Source organism: Mustelus asterias, chromosome 21, assembly GCF_964213995.1.
Source record: "Mustelus asterias chromosome 21, sMusAst1.hap1.1, whole genome shotgun sequence".
Lineage (NCBI taxonomy): Eukaryota > Metazoa > Chordata > Chondrichthyes > Carcharhiniformes > Triakidae > Mustelus > Mustelus asterias.
Genome location: NC_135821.1, coordinates 10659385 through 10673075, shown reverse-complemented (window position 1 = coordinate 10673075; position 13691 = coordinate 10659385). Strand labels below are relative to the sequence as shown.

Genomic DNA, 13691 nt, shown 5'->3' with positions numbered 1-13691 from the left:
CCATCCTCCAAAATGAAGGGTATGGGTGTGATTGTGATGAAGGAAAAAGCTTTTTTTAAAAAGTTTATTTATTAGTGTCACGAGTACATTAACACTGCAATGAAGTTACTGTGAAAATCCCCTAGTCGTCACACTCGGGTGCATTGAGGGAGAATTTAGCACGGTCAATGCACCCTAACCAGCATGTCTTGGACAGTGGGAGGAAACCGGAGCACCCGGAGGAAACCCACGCAGACACGGGGAGAACGTGCAGACTCCACACAGACAGTGACCCGAGGCTGGAATTGAACCCGGGTCCCTGGCGCGGTGAGGCATGATGTGGAGATGCCGGCGTTGGACTGGGGTAAGCACAGTAAGAAGTTTCTCAACACCAGGTTGAGGCAGCAATGCTAACCACTCCGCCTCCTTGCTGACCTGAGTCCCTGAGGTGTCGGTGCACCCACAGCACTGTTAGGGAGGGAGTTCCAGGATTTTGACCCAATTGTTGGGATTGTAGGGGATCACAAAGACAGGCCATTGGAGGGATTTGAAAATAAGGATGAGAATTTTAAAATTGAGGTTTTGCCAGCAGCCAGGGTGAGTCAGAGCATATGGTTGGGGATGGGGGGGAGAGAGGGAGGGGGCACGTGAGTCATTGGGAACATGACTTGACATGCTGAGGAGTGGAACAGACATAAATAAAGGTCCACAAACTTGTAATTGACTTTTAATCCCACAGATAGCTGACAGGTCCCAATGAAACGTCAACATCCCTGACCCAGCCAGTTTTCTAGACATTTCACTTGTGTACCAGAGCACTGAACTAAATGCTAAGATTGCAGTAATTTTACCCCTGGGTGCAACCTTGTGAGACATTTTCCTAAATGACAGGCCTGATATAAATAGCAGCAAAAATACAGAACTTGGCAAGTGCGTAGTCCCCACAGTAATGGTTTGGACAGTTTTTCGATTCATAGAATCCTAGAATCCCTACAGTACAGGAGGAGGCCATTCAGCCTATCGAGTCCGCACCTACCCACTGTTTTTTAAATCTTACCCAGGCCCCATCCCTGTGACTCCACATATTTACCCCGCTAATCCCCTAACCTACACATCTTGGGACACTAAGGGGCAATTTAGCATGGCCAATCCACCTAACCTGCACATCTTTGGACACTAAGGGGCAATTTAGCATGGCCAATCCACCTAACCTGCACATCTTTGGACACTAAGGGGCAATTTAGCATGGCCAATCCACCTAACCTGCACATCTTTGAACATGAAAGAGCAATTTAGCATGACCAATCCACCTAACCTGCACATCTTTGTCACTAAGGGGCAATTTAGCATGGCCAATCCACCTAACCTGCACATCTTTGGACACTCGGGGGCAATTTAGCAAGGCCAATCCACCTAACCTACACATCTTTGGACACTAGCGGGCAATTTAGCATGGCCAATCCACCTGACCTCCACATCTTTGGAATTATAAAAAAACCCAGCAGAAACCCATGTTGGCAATCGCTGCTCGGGACACTTGTTGAATGCATATCCAGGCGTCCGTTAGTTCCAAAGACGGATTTTGGCTTTGATTGTTAAATCCTCTGCATTTGGAAAGTATGCTGTCATATCCCAGCCTAACACAAGGAAGAACAAGATTGCTAAAATAGAAAAGTTTACATTCCCATCCAATTTTCTTTGAAAATTAATGATCTTCCGGGCTCTCGCTGCCCTTGGAGATAACGAGTTCCAGGTCATTGCCAGTCGATCCGTAAAGAGGTTCTTCCTCGCACTCCCTCTTGCGTCACTTGCCCAGAATCTTTAATCCATGGCCCCCTGGGCACGGTGGCACAGTGGTTAGCACTGCTGCCTCACAGCGCCAGGGACCTGGATTCAATTCCCAGCTTGGGTCACTGTCTGTGCGGAGTCTGCACGTTTCTCCCTGTGTCTGCGTGGGTTTCCTCCGGGTGCTCCGGTTTCTTCCCACAGTCCGAAAGACGTGCAGGTCAGGTGGATTGGCCGTGCTAAATTGCCCCTTAGTGTCAGGGGGACTAGCTGGGGTAAATGCATGGGGCTGTGGGGATAGGGCCTGGGTGGGATTGTGGACGGTGCAGACTCGATGGGCCGAATGGCTTCATTCTGCACTGCAGGGATTCTATACCATTAGCTATCAGGAATATCTCCTTTATTGCCACTTCAGTTTCTATTGAGAGGAAAGCTGGGGGAGCGGGGTTGGGGTTGGGTGAGGTGGCGTGTATGCCGGCACCTGGGGCCCATTGAAGTCATGGTCACCAACAGCGGAACTGTCAAGATCTGGGAGGCTGGAATTGGAGGCACCCAGATGTTTCCGAGGAGGTCACAGAGGCAGGGAGAGGTGGAGGGATTTGAAAATGAGGAGGAGAATTTTAAAATCGAGGCGTTGCTCGATGGGTGGGGAAGGACGCGGGATTTCTGATGATCTCGCGCTCACAGAGGGTAATACGTGGGGGTGCGTTGGAATAATCAAGCGTAACTCATCAGTTGGAGCATGTTGAGGTGTCAGGCGCTATATAAATATGCAAACCTGTTCTGATATAAAGACAAAACACTGTGGATGCTGGAATTGGAAACAAAAACAGAAAATGCTGGAAAATCTCAGCAGGTCTGACGGCACCTGTGGGGAGAGAATAGGGCCAATGTTCAAAAAGTTGTGGCAATCACCTGGAACCCGTTGTCTCCAAGGTTGGTGGAAGCGGGGAAGATCAATCCGAAGGAAATTGGATGGGAAATGAACTCAAGAAGGCAGTGGGGAAAGAGCAGGAGAGTGGGATTGATTAGGGTTGCTCCACAGAGGGCTGGCACGGGATTGAGGGGCCGAATGGCCTCCTCCTGTGCTGTTATGGCTCTGTGAAATCGAGCGGCCTGTCATGTGGATGGTCAATCTGGCCCTGTCTGTTAGCCATTGGGAAACATGGGTTTAAAATAATTCCCCCATTCTCCCGATCCACCCAGGTCTGAACAATGCCCCCAATGTAAGCTCTCGCCCAGCAAGGAGAGTCAAACATTCCTAGGTGGCACGGTAGCACAGTGGTTAGCGCTGCTGCTTCACAGCTCCAGGGACCTGGGTTCGATTCCCGGCTTGGGTCACTGTCTGTGTGGAGTTTGCACATTCTCCTCGTGTCTGCGTGGGTTTCCTCCGGGTGCTCCGGTTTCCTCCCACAGTCCAAAGATGTGCGGGTTAGGTTGATTGGCCATGCTAAAATTGCCCCTTAGTGTCCTGAGATGTGTAGGTTAGAGGGATTAGCGGGTAAATATGTAGGTGGATGGGTGTGGGGCCTGGGTGGGAGTGTGGTCGGTGCAGACTCGATGGGCCGAATGGCCTCTTTCTGTACTGTAGGGTTTCTATGATTCCTACAGTGCAGAATGAGGCCATTCGGCCCATCAGGTCTGCACCAACCTTCTGACACAGTATCGTACCCAAGCCCTCTCCCCAATAACCCCACACATTCCACCATGGCCAATCCACCTAACCTGGACATCTTTGGTCACAAAGGGGAATTTAGCATGGCCAATCCCTCTAACTTGCACATCTTTGGACATAAGGGGCAATTTAGCATGGCCAATCCACCTAACCTGGACATCTTTGGTCACTAAGGGGCAATTTAGCATGGCCAATCCCCCTAACCTACACATCTTTGGACATAAGGGGCAATTTAGCATGGCCAATCCACCTAACCTGGACATCTTTGGTCACTAAGGAGCAATTTAGCACGGCCTATCCACCTAACCTGCACGTCCTTGGAGTGCGGGAGGAAACCGGAGCACCCGGAGGAAACCCACGCAGACACGGCGGTGGGGGGTGGGGGGGGAACCTTTTGCCCATCACCATGCCTGTTTAAGAATTGGAGAGGAGAATTGCCAAGCGAGTTTAAAACTAGCCACTCTTCTGAAACACACTCGAGGTGAGGCTTGCTGTACACGGGAGGGGGATTCCACGCGGCCTGGTGTAGGATGGAAGTTGATATCCATCAGGGTTCAAAGGTCAACTGCCAGACTGTATGACCTCATTTCTCAGGCCCTCCAGGCACGCACATTCCGGCTGCCTGTGATTCACCCCCTCCCCCCCCCCCCTGTCCCCAGCTCTGTTTTAGAGCAGTTTGGGAGCATGTTCTCATCTGGAAAGACTTATCTTGTCTGAGGTGGTGCGTGAGGCAATAAAATTCAATTGGAGTTCCTGACAGGACTACAGCACACCCCACTTTATTCCCATGATCTCACCAACCGCCAGAGTTTGGCTGGGCTGGTGATTAATATTTGTGGCTTTGACGAGTTCACCCTGGGTCACGGTTTATTTCACACCCCCCCTCCCCCCCCTGCCCCCATCCCCGGCCGGTATCCAGTGTTGCCAAACCCCTCCAGGACTGGCCTGGAGTCTCCAGTGGGGGCGGTGAAGGTCAATCTCCAGGTCGCTGTGTGTGGAGGCGGGGGAGGGTGTGGGTGTGGTTGGTGGAGCAGAGGCAGGGGATAGTGTTGGAGGGGGGAGTGGGCAAGGGTGGCGGGGGGGGTGGGGGGTGTGGGCAGGACTGGGGGGGGTGGAAGGGGCGGTGTGAGAGGGGGGAGTGGGTGATGTGGGAGAGTGGGGGGGAGGGGGAGTGGCTGGTGTGGGGGGAGTAGGGGGCGAGGGGGAGAGAGAAGGCGGGGAGGGGGAGTGGGCAGTGTGTGGGAGGAGGGGGAGGTGTGGGGGGGAGGGGGAGTGAGCAGTGTGGTGGGGGGGGAGCGGGGAGGGATGGGGGGAGAGATAAGGCGGGGAGTGGGCAGTGTGTGGGGGGAGGGGGAGTGAGCAGTGTGGGGGGGCGGGGAGGAGTGGGGGGAGAGATATGGTGGGGAGTGTGCAGTGTGTGGGGGGAGGGGGAGGTGTGGGGGGGGAGGGGGAGTCAGCAGTGTGAGGGTTAGTAACTCTGCCCAGAGTGTTGGACAAATTTTTATCCCTGAAACTGATGAATTGCCTCCTTCCTGTTTGTGGGAGTTTGCTGTGCGTAAATTGAGACATTGCCGATAACAAAATCTGTAGAACACAGCGCCCCACGATTCCTCCAGTTATAACAGTGGCTGCACCTTAAAAATACCTGACTGAGTGTTGAGCATTTTGGGACATTCTGAGGTTGTGAAAGGTGCTATTGAAATGCAAAAGTTCTGACACTAAAGAGGCAGGTTGGGAAACCCCTCATGACGTGTATTCAGACATTGAGCAGCTGAACTTATTCATCTCCTTCAAATGGGCACGAAAACTTTTAAGACAAGAAAGAGTTTTGCTTTGAATATCGCTGAAAAGAGCCATGTTGAAGTTTTGCATCTTGCACTCATCAGGACAAATGCAGGAATGCCAAATTTCAAACAGTCGCATCAAATTGTGCTATAGGAGAAAAAGGGTGCTGATTGGTTGGCATGTCATCTCTGGCCAAGGCATTGCCATGTGGAAAGTTCCCCAGCTAATCCAAAAAAGATGCAAAGTTTGGACATGTACCTTTCGTTTGCAGAGATTCGGTCCCTGTGAATGAATATATATTACCTCAAGCGAGCATAAATATTTGCTTTGAGAAATTCAGTTATTTAACGCACCAGAGATCACTGTGTTCAATTTTCTGCCTTTTAAACAAAGAAAATTACAGCGCAGGAACAGGTCCTTCGGCCCTCCAAGCCTGCACTGACCACACTGCCCACCTGAACTAAAACCCCCTACCTTTCCGGGGACCATATCCCTCTATTCCTATCCTATTCATGTACTTGTCAAGACGCCCCTTAAAAATCACTACCGTATCTGCTTCCACTACCTCCCCCGGTAATGAGTTCCAGGCACCCACCACCCACTGTGTAAAAAAACTTGCCTCGTACATCTCCTTTAAGCCTTGCCCCTCGCACCTTAAACCTATGCCCCCTAGTAATCGACACTTCCACCCTGGGAAAAAGCTTCTGACTATCCACTCTGTCCATGCCCCTCATAATCTTATAGACTTCTATCAGGTCAACCTCCATCGTTCCAATGAGAACAAACCAAGTTTCTCCAACCTCTCCTCATAGTTAATGCCCTCCATACCAGGCAATATCCTGGTAAATCTTTTCTGTACCCTCTCCAAAGCCTCCACATCCTTCTGGTAGTGTGGCGACCAGAATTGAACACTAGATTCCAAGTGCGGCCTAACTAAGGCCCTATAAAGCTGCAACATGCAATACTTGGAATTGATACTGAGTCCGTGTTTTCTGTTTTGTCTCCAGACAGGGCACCTTGAAGTCGAAACTTGGAGTTGTCCAGAGACTTGACTCTTCGGTTGGTCTTTAGCATCCAGCAGGAGGGGGGGAGGGGATCGGCGGCACGCAGGGAGCTTAAACCGGCTGCAACTTTGAGCTCATCTCCATCTCCACCGTGGCAGACCCTGACACCTGAGGAATGAAACGTGACTCTTTGCAGTTCCTGTCCAGGTCCCGGCTCCCAGGAAATTGGGCCATGCTGAACAATCCGAGGCAGTGATTTGGCTTCCGGGGTAGGGGGGAGAACAAAAACCAAAGTCGAATTATTTTTCTTAAATCGACAGGAGGCTCAGATAAGGGACCATTTGCTTGACGCCTCGTCCAAGAACCACTATAGGCCGCACCTTCTTACCTACAGAACTCGATTTAGGAGTGTTGCCACGGAAACACTAGGCCCGAGCCTCAGATTTAGCACAATTTAGGAGCGTTGCCACGGAAACACTAGGCCCGAGTCCCAAATTTAGCACCTGAAATTGGCTGAAGATTGGAGAGAGGAAAAGATTGATCCCCCCGACAATTGCTTTATTGATAGAAAGACACTTTGGAACGAAACTATTCTCCAAACTGATCATGTGTGATCTCCCTACTTGCACAATATCAGGCCTCAAATCCTCAATAGCGTAAAATTAATTCTTTATTTTTTAAACTCAGCACTACAAATGATTTGAGATTTTTTTTGGACTATTTTTGCAGCCAAAGGATTTCAGGGAAATTAATTAATGCTAAGTTTAAGTTGCAGTTCCTCTGTTTGGTTCCTCAAGTTGTGCTGATGCCTTGGGCCTTAGACAAGGCTGTGTGTTGTGCGACAAACTCTGTCGGTCTCCTGCCCTGGCGCGCAGTTGCTCAGTCGATAAAGTTGAAGGGACACACGGGGGAAGGGATTGGAAAATGAGTCTGGGAAAGTTGCCCGTCTTCAAGAACCTGGTCTCCAACTCCCACAGCAAGCGGAGGTTCAAGTCTGAGCTCACCACGGACATGATCAGCTCTCCGCTGGGAGATTTCCGCCACACCATGCACGTAGGCCGGGGGGGCGATGTGTTTGGTGACACCTCTTTCCTCAGCGATCATGGCGGGGAGAAGGCGCGCGAGAGTGCCAAGGCCAACCCTCTCGTCCGCGCGCTGAGGAATGTCAGGAAACCGCAGATGAGGAGCCGCAACAGCAGCCGGGAAATGTCGCCCCCTCCGGCGGTCTCCCCCATTATCAAGAACGCCGTCTCTCTGCCGCATCTGTTGGAGACGAAGAACGGGTCCGTGGAACGGTTCAACTTCAAAAGCGTGATGTCAAGTCCAGACGTGATGGATGGATCGTACGGTAAATTCAATTTAAATCCTCAATATTCCTCTCTTCCCCTGCCCAGTCCCCCCTCTCTCTCTCTCTACCCTCCCTCTCCCTCTATCCTCTCTCGCTCCCTCTATCCTCTCTTCCTCTCTCTCTCTTCCTTTATCCTGTCTCTCTCTCTTCCCTCTATCCTCTCTCTCTCTACCCTCCCTCTCCCTCTACCCTCTCTCGCTCCCTCTATCCTCTCTTCCTCTCTCTCCCTTTATCCCCTCTCTCTCTCTCTCTCTTCCCTCTATCCTCTCTCTCTCCCTCTTTCCCTCTATCCCTTTCTGTTTTCTACTCTCTCTTTTCCTCTACCTTTACTTTCTCCTTCTACCCTCTCTTTTCTCTATCCTTTCTCGCACTCATTGTGACTTTTAAGGGGTGGCTGGACAAATACCTGAATAGGATGGGAATAGAGGGATATGGTCCCCAGAAGGGGAGGGGGTTTTAGTTCAGACGGGCAGCATGGTCGGTGCAGGCTTGGAGGGCCGAAGGGTCTTTTCCTGTGCTGTAATTTTCTTTGTTCTTTGTTTGTTCTGTCCTTCTTAGGGAAAGAAGATGTGCGGGTTAGGTGGATTGGCCATGCTAAATTGTCCCTTAGCGTCCAAAGATGTGCAGGTTAGGTGGATTGGCCATGGTAAATTGCCCCTTAGTGTCCAAAGATGCGCAGGTGGATTAGCCATGCTAAATGTGGGGGTTAAGGGGATAGGGTGAGATACTCTATCAGAGAGTGTCGGTGCAGATTTGATGGCCTGAATGTCCTCCTCCTGTGCTGTAGGAATTCTAGATAGATTCTGGATTAACAAGGGGTGGGGGAGGTTACCGGGGTGGGCGGGAATGTGGGATTGAGATTACAGTCACATCAGCCGTGATCTTATTGAACGGCGGAGCAGACTCGAGGGGCCAAGTGACCTGCTCTTAATTCATAAGTTCTCCCCACTTCCCTCCTCCCTCTCTCGCTTACCATCTACCCTCCCCTGTCCCTTCTACACTTGCTTTCTCTCTGCTCCCTCCTTTCCTCTCTCCCCTCCCCCACTCCCCTCTCCCTCCCTCCCTCTCTCTCTCCCCCCTACCACCTACACCCCTTCCGTTATTGGCTCTATTGGTTGCACTCTTGCCTCAGGGGCTAGGTTTTTGAGCTCCAGAGCTTGGCCGGTGCTGCAGTACCACACTGGCGGCCATTTTGTCCTCTGAGGAAGATTAACCTTAAAGTCCAATCACTCCTTTTGGGTGGATGTCAGCGAACACGTAGCAGAGTTTTTGGAATTCCAAAAGTGTTCTGGACCCTTCCACTTTAAAAAAAAACCCCCGAAGGACTCGGGATTTGTCTTCCAACTATTCGTGGGATCTTGTTGTGTGGAAAAATGGCCTAAATGTTTAAAAAAAAATATTTCTTCCATGGGATGTGGGTGTCGCTGGCTGGGCCAAGATTTACTGGCCATCCCTAATTGCCCTCGAACTAAGGGGAATCAACCACATTGCTGTGGCTCTGGAGTCACATGGAGGCCAGACCGGGTAAGGACGGCAGATTTCCTTCCCTAAAGGAACCAGATGGGTTTTTCTGACAATCAACAATGGGTCATCAGTAGATTCTTAATTCCAGATTTGTTGGCTATTGAATTCAAATTCCACCATCTGCTGTGGTGGGATTCGAACCCGGGTCCCCAGAGCTTTATTCTGGGTCTGCCAGATTACTAGTGCGGTGATAATACCACTACACCACTGCCTCTCCAAAATGACCAGTGCTCCCCCAATGGCAATTTAGCATGGCCCATCCGAATTTTGTCAGTTTTGAAGATAGCCAACACTCAGTGATAGAATCCCTACCCTGCATAAGGAGGCCATTCAGCCCTTCGAGTCTGCACTGACTCTCCAGCAGAGCATCTTACCCCCCCCGTCTCCCCCCCCCTCCAAAAACAAGTAGAAACAAGAGCTGACCTTTTCCAGCGCTTTCCGCCGGCGGGAGTTCCAGTTCCCCGCGGAGGGTCTTGTAGACATCAGCGGGACTGGAAGACCCTGCTGTTGGCCAATGGCGTGTTGCCTCTGCCGCTGGAAAATACGCCATGGGGCGGCTGAAATCCTGCCCGATTTTCTCTCCATCTAACTTATCAAAAACCCTCTCTCAATCTTACAACATCCCTATCGGGTCATCCATCTGCCTTCCCTATTCGAGAGCAAAGACTCCCAGCTTGCTTGGTCCTCGCAGTTTGGTGTAATTTCCCAACGGGAAGAGACGCTAGCCCCTTAAGGGGAGCCAGCTGGATTGACTGTCCCTTTAAATATGCAAATGTTTGAAGTTCCAAGATGTTTCCCCTGACTGTACCTCTTGCCTGTTCTTGTCCAGGATTGCAGTCGGGATTCTGCACCCTACCGAGGTGGTCCAGGTTGGATAAGCCGAAGGAGAACGTGACGGTGGGTGAACCGGAGCAGCCGGCGGGCACCGCGGACATGGCGGACTTTGAGCTGCCACGCACAGACTCCTTACTGTCCTTCAGCCTGGACCTGGGACCCTCCCTGATGGCTGAAGTGCTGGGGGTCATGGAGAAGGAGCCCCCCGGGAGTGGGGGCCAGACCGCGTCCCCCGTGAAATTCAATCTGGAAGGTTATTTCGGCCAGGGGGATTCAAAGGGACCCCGGCAAAATGGTGACGCTCACCCGGAGTTGGCGGGTGTGGGTAGCCAGCCGGGGGTTTTGAGGGAGAGCCCTCCGCCCGTGGGGGTAACGGGGCCCTGCCAGCCCAAGGGAGGCATGGACTTGCACCCCGAAGATGTGGACGGTTCGAGGGGGGCGCAGAACTTTACAGCGGAGAGGCACTCCTTCCGGCATTTTGGCGGGGCCATAAGCTACCCCGATTCCACCGAGGTCGGCTTCAAGCACCGGACGGGCTCCCAGCCGCTGTTCACCCACCGGGAGGCAGCCGGCGGCCGAGAGGGCAGCCCGCCGACGGACAGCGCCACCTACCGCATCCTCGGCCGCCATTACGGGTCAGGACAGTACCGGGGAACGCCGGGTGCCCAGGAGATGGAGAGGAGGGCACCGGGGAGCTGGGGGGCGCACTCCCCGACGTCGGGGCAACGCGTCCCAGCGGACGGTGAGGAGGTGAGAGGTGAGAGGTACAGAGAGGACTACAGGGAGAGGTGTCTGTCCCCAGCGCAAGAGATGGCCTTCAGCCCAGTGAAGACTGAGGCCTTTGCCTTTGCAGATGAAGAGGATGAAATCCGGGTTTAAGTTCCCCACCTTCTCAACTTCATTGCCCACTAACTATTATTAATGGAATCTCTTCGTTAAGGGCGGCAGACATCTTTCCTTACCGCCTTTACACCTAATACCCTGAAATCCTCCCTTTTAAGACCCATTCCCAAATTCCAAGGAGCCTCAAGTGGGTGAGGGCCAACACTCGGAAGATTCCCGGAACTGCGTTGAGAGTTGGACGTCAGTCTCAACGGGTGGGATTCTCCGCTCCCGTCCTTGGCGGGACCCGTTGCCAGCGAGAAGGGAAAATTTGGTTCCGGCCTTACCTCCATTCACTTTCAGCGGGACTGGAAAATCCCAGCGGATGAGGGCGGAGGATTTAGGCCAATGTCTTGGGAAGTGAGGGGAGGGAAAAGAGGCCGGAATGGTTCTGGGTGATTCTCTGCGTTGATGCTGACGGGGGAGGAAGTCCCATCACACTGGGCGAATATCCTGCCCGCATTCGATGCCCAGATTGGCGGGGTGTTTCTGCCACCTCATCAGCTGCTGTAACGTGTTTGAAGTGTTGTGCACTGTTGGTCGTCTCATTTAAGGAAGGGTGTAGATTCATTGGAAGCAGTTCAGAGAAGGTTCACCAGACTAATACCAGGAGTGGGCGGGTTGTCTTCTGAGGCAAGGTCGGACAGGCTAGGATAGTATCTGCTGGATAGAATCATACAGCGCAGAAGAGGCCCTTTGGCCCATCGAGTCTGCACCGACACATTAGAAACACCTGAACTGCCACCTAATCCCATCTGCCAGCACTTGGCCCATAGCCTTAGTTTCATAAGATATAGGAGCAGAATTAGGCCATTCGGCCCATCGAGTCTGCTCCGCCATTCGATCATGGCTGATCGGCTCCTCATCCCCATTTTCCTGCCTTCTCCCCATAACCCTTCAACCCATTACCAATTAATAATCTGCCTAACTCCTCCTTAAATTTGCTCACTGTCCCAGCATCCACCGCACTACGAATTCCACAGGTTCACTACCCTTTGGGAGAAATAGTTTCTCCTCAACTCTGTTTTAAATTTGCTCCCCCTTATCCTAAGACTATGACCTCTCGTCCCAGAATGCCCCACAAGAGGAAGCATCCACTCCACGTCTACTTTATCCACACCTTTTATCATCGTGTTTACCTCAATTTGATCTCCCCTCATTCTCCTAAATTCCAGAGAGTGTAGGCCTCAATGTTATGGCGTGCCAGGTACTTTTTGAAGGATGTGAGGCAACCCACCTCCACCACCCTCCCAGGCAGCGCATTCCAGACCCTCACCACCCTCTGGGTAAAAAGGTTTTCCCTCGCATCCCCCCCCGCTAAACCTCCTGCCCCTCACCTTGAACCTATGTCCCCTCATGACCTACCCTTCAACTAAGGGGACCAGATGCTCTTTATCCACTCTGTCCATGCCTCTCATAATCTTGAACACCTCAATCAGGTCGCCCCCTCAGTCTTCTCTGCTCCAGAGAAAACAACCCAAGCCTATCCAACCTCTCTTCATAACTTAAATGTTCCGTCCCAGGCGGCATCCTGGTGAATCTCCTCTGCGCCTCCTCCAATGCAATCACATTCTTCCTATAACGTGGCGACCAGAACTGCACCCAGTGCTCCAGCTGTGGCCTCACCAAAGTTCTATCCAACTCCAACATGACTTCCCTGCTTTTGTAATCTATGCCTCGATTGATAAAGGCAAGTGTCCCATATGGCTTTTTCACCACCCTACTGACATGCCCTCCCCGCTTTCAGAGATCCGTGGACAAACACGCCAAGGTCCCTTTAGAATTTCCTTGTGTCCTACCATTCATTGAATACTTGGCAAATTACTCCTTCCAAAGTGCATTAACATAGTGATAGAATCCCTACCGTGCAGAAGGAGGCCATTCGGCCCATCGAGTCAGCACCGACCACAATCCCACCCAGGCCCTATTCCTGTAACCCCACGCATTTACCCCAGCTAGTCCCCCTGACACTAAGGCAAATTTAGCATGGCCAATCCCCCTAACCCACACATCTTTGAACTGTGGGAGGAAACCGGAGCACCCGGAGGAAACCCACGCAGACACGGGGGAGAACGTGCAAACTCCACGCAGACAGTGACCTGGAATTGAAGCCAAGTCCCTGGCAATGTGAGGCAGCAGTGCTAACCACTGTGCCACCGGTGCAGAATGGATAGGTGTTTGATGGCCAGCGCAGGCACGATGGGCTGAAGGGCCGCTCTATGACTGACTTGGATGTTTTTTTCCAGCACCGATGCGTTGCGGTGACATCGCTGCTGTAAATTGCCGAAAATGAGTTCTTGTTTCAATTTATGCCAACAGTGAACAGTGCCATCTAGTGACCAAAAGCCACAACTACTCCGTGACAGTTGACATAGCAAAATTGAATGGTAACGTTGGCGACAAAAGATAGCCAAAATTCATGCCCTAGTCAGCAAGGTTTGTAGAAAAGGACAGAAGCAAAATACCACAGACGCTGGAAATCTGAAATAAGAACAGAAAATGCCGGATAAACTCAGCAGGTCTGGCAGCGTCTGTGGAGGGTTAACATCCAGTATGTCAGACAGACTCAAAGCATTCACTCAGTTTCTCTCTCCAGATGCTGCCAGCATTTCCTGTTCTTATTTTAAGATATTTAATTATGTGCTTTCCTTCAGTTTGAGTCTCATTTTTCAAACGATCGGGTTTGTCAGGCAGGTGGCGGTAATTCTTCGCAGGGTTCCTCTGAGCAGTGGGAGTTTGTCTCCTTTGGGTCTTGTAACTTTTTCTGTCAATGATCCGTACAGTGTGATAAGCAGAGACAATGTGCACTGTGTCCCTGACAAGCTGCCAGCTCCAGTTTCTACCTTTCCGTCTACAACAACAAGATCTCTATCGC

General features: G+C 51.6%; 1 protein-coding gene across 1 annotated transcript in view; it reads left to right on the top strand.

The window, feature by feature from the left end:
• Positions 1–13685, top strand: part of LOC144509105 (uncharacterized) — a 41643-nt gene extending 27958 nt beyond the window's left edge. The window contains exons 3-4 of the mRNA XM_078237463.1: positions 6232–7576; positions 9930–13685. Of these exons, the coding sequence (XP_078093589.1) occupies positions 7153–7576; positions 9930–10813 (1308 nt within the window). The 5' untranslated portion in view covers positions 6232–7152 and the 3' untranslated portion in view covers positions 10814–13685. The remainder of the gene's footprint in view (positions 1–6231; positions 7577–9929) is intronic.
• Positions 13686–13691: the final 6 nt, after the last annotated feature.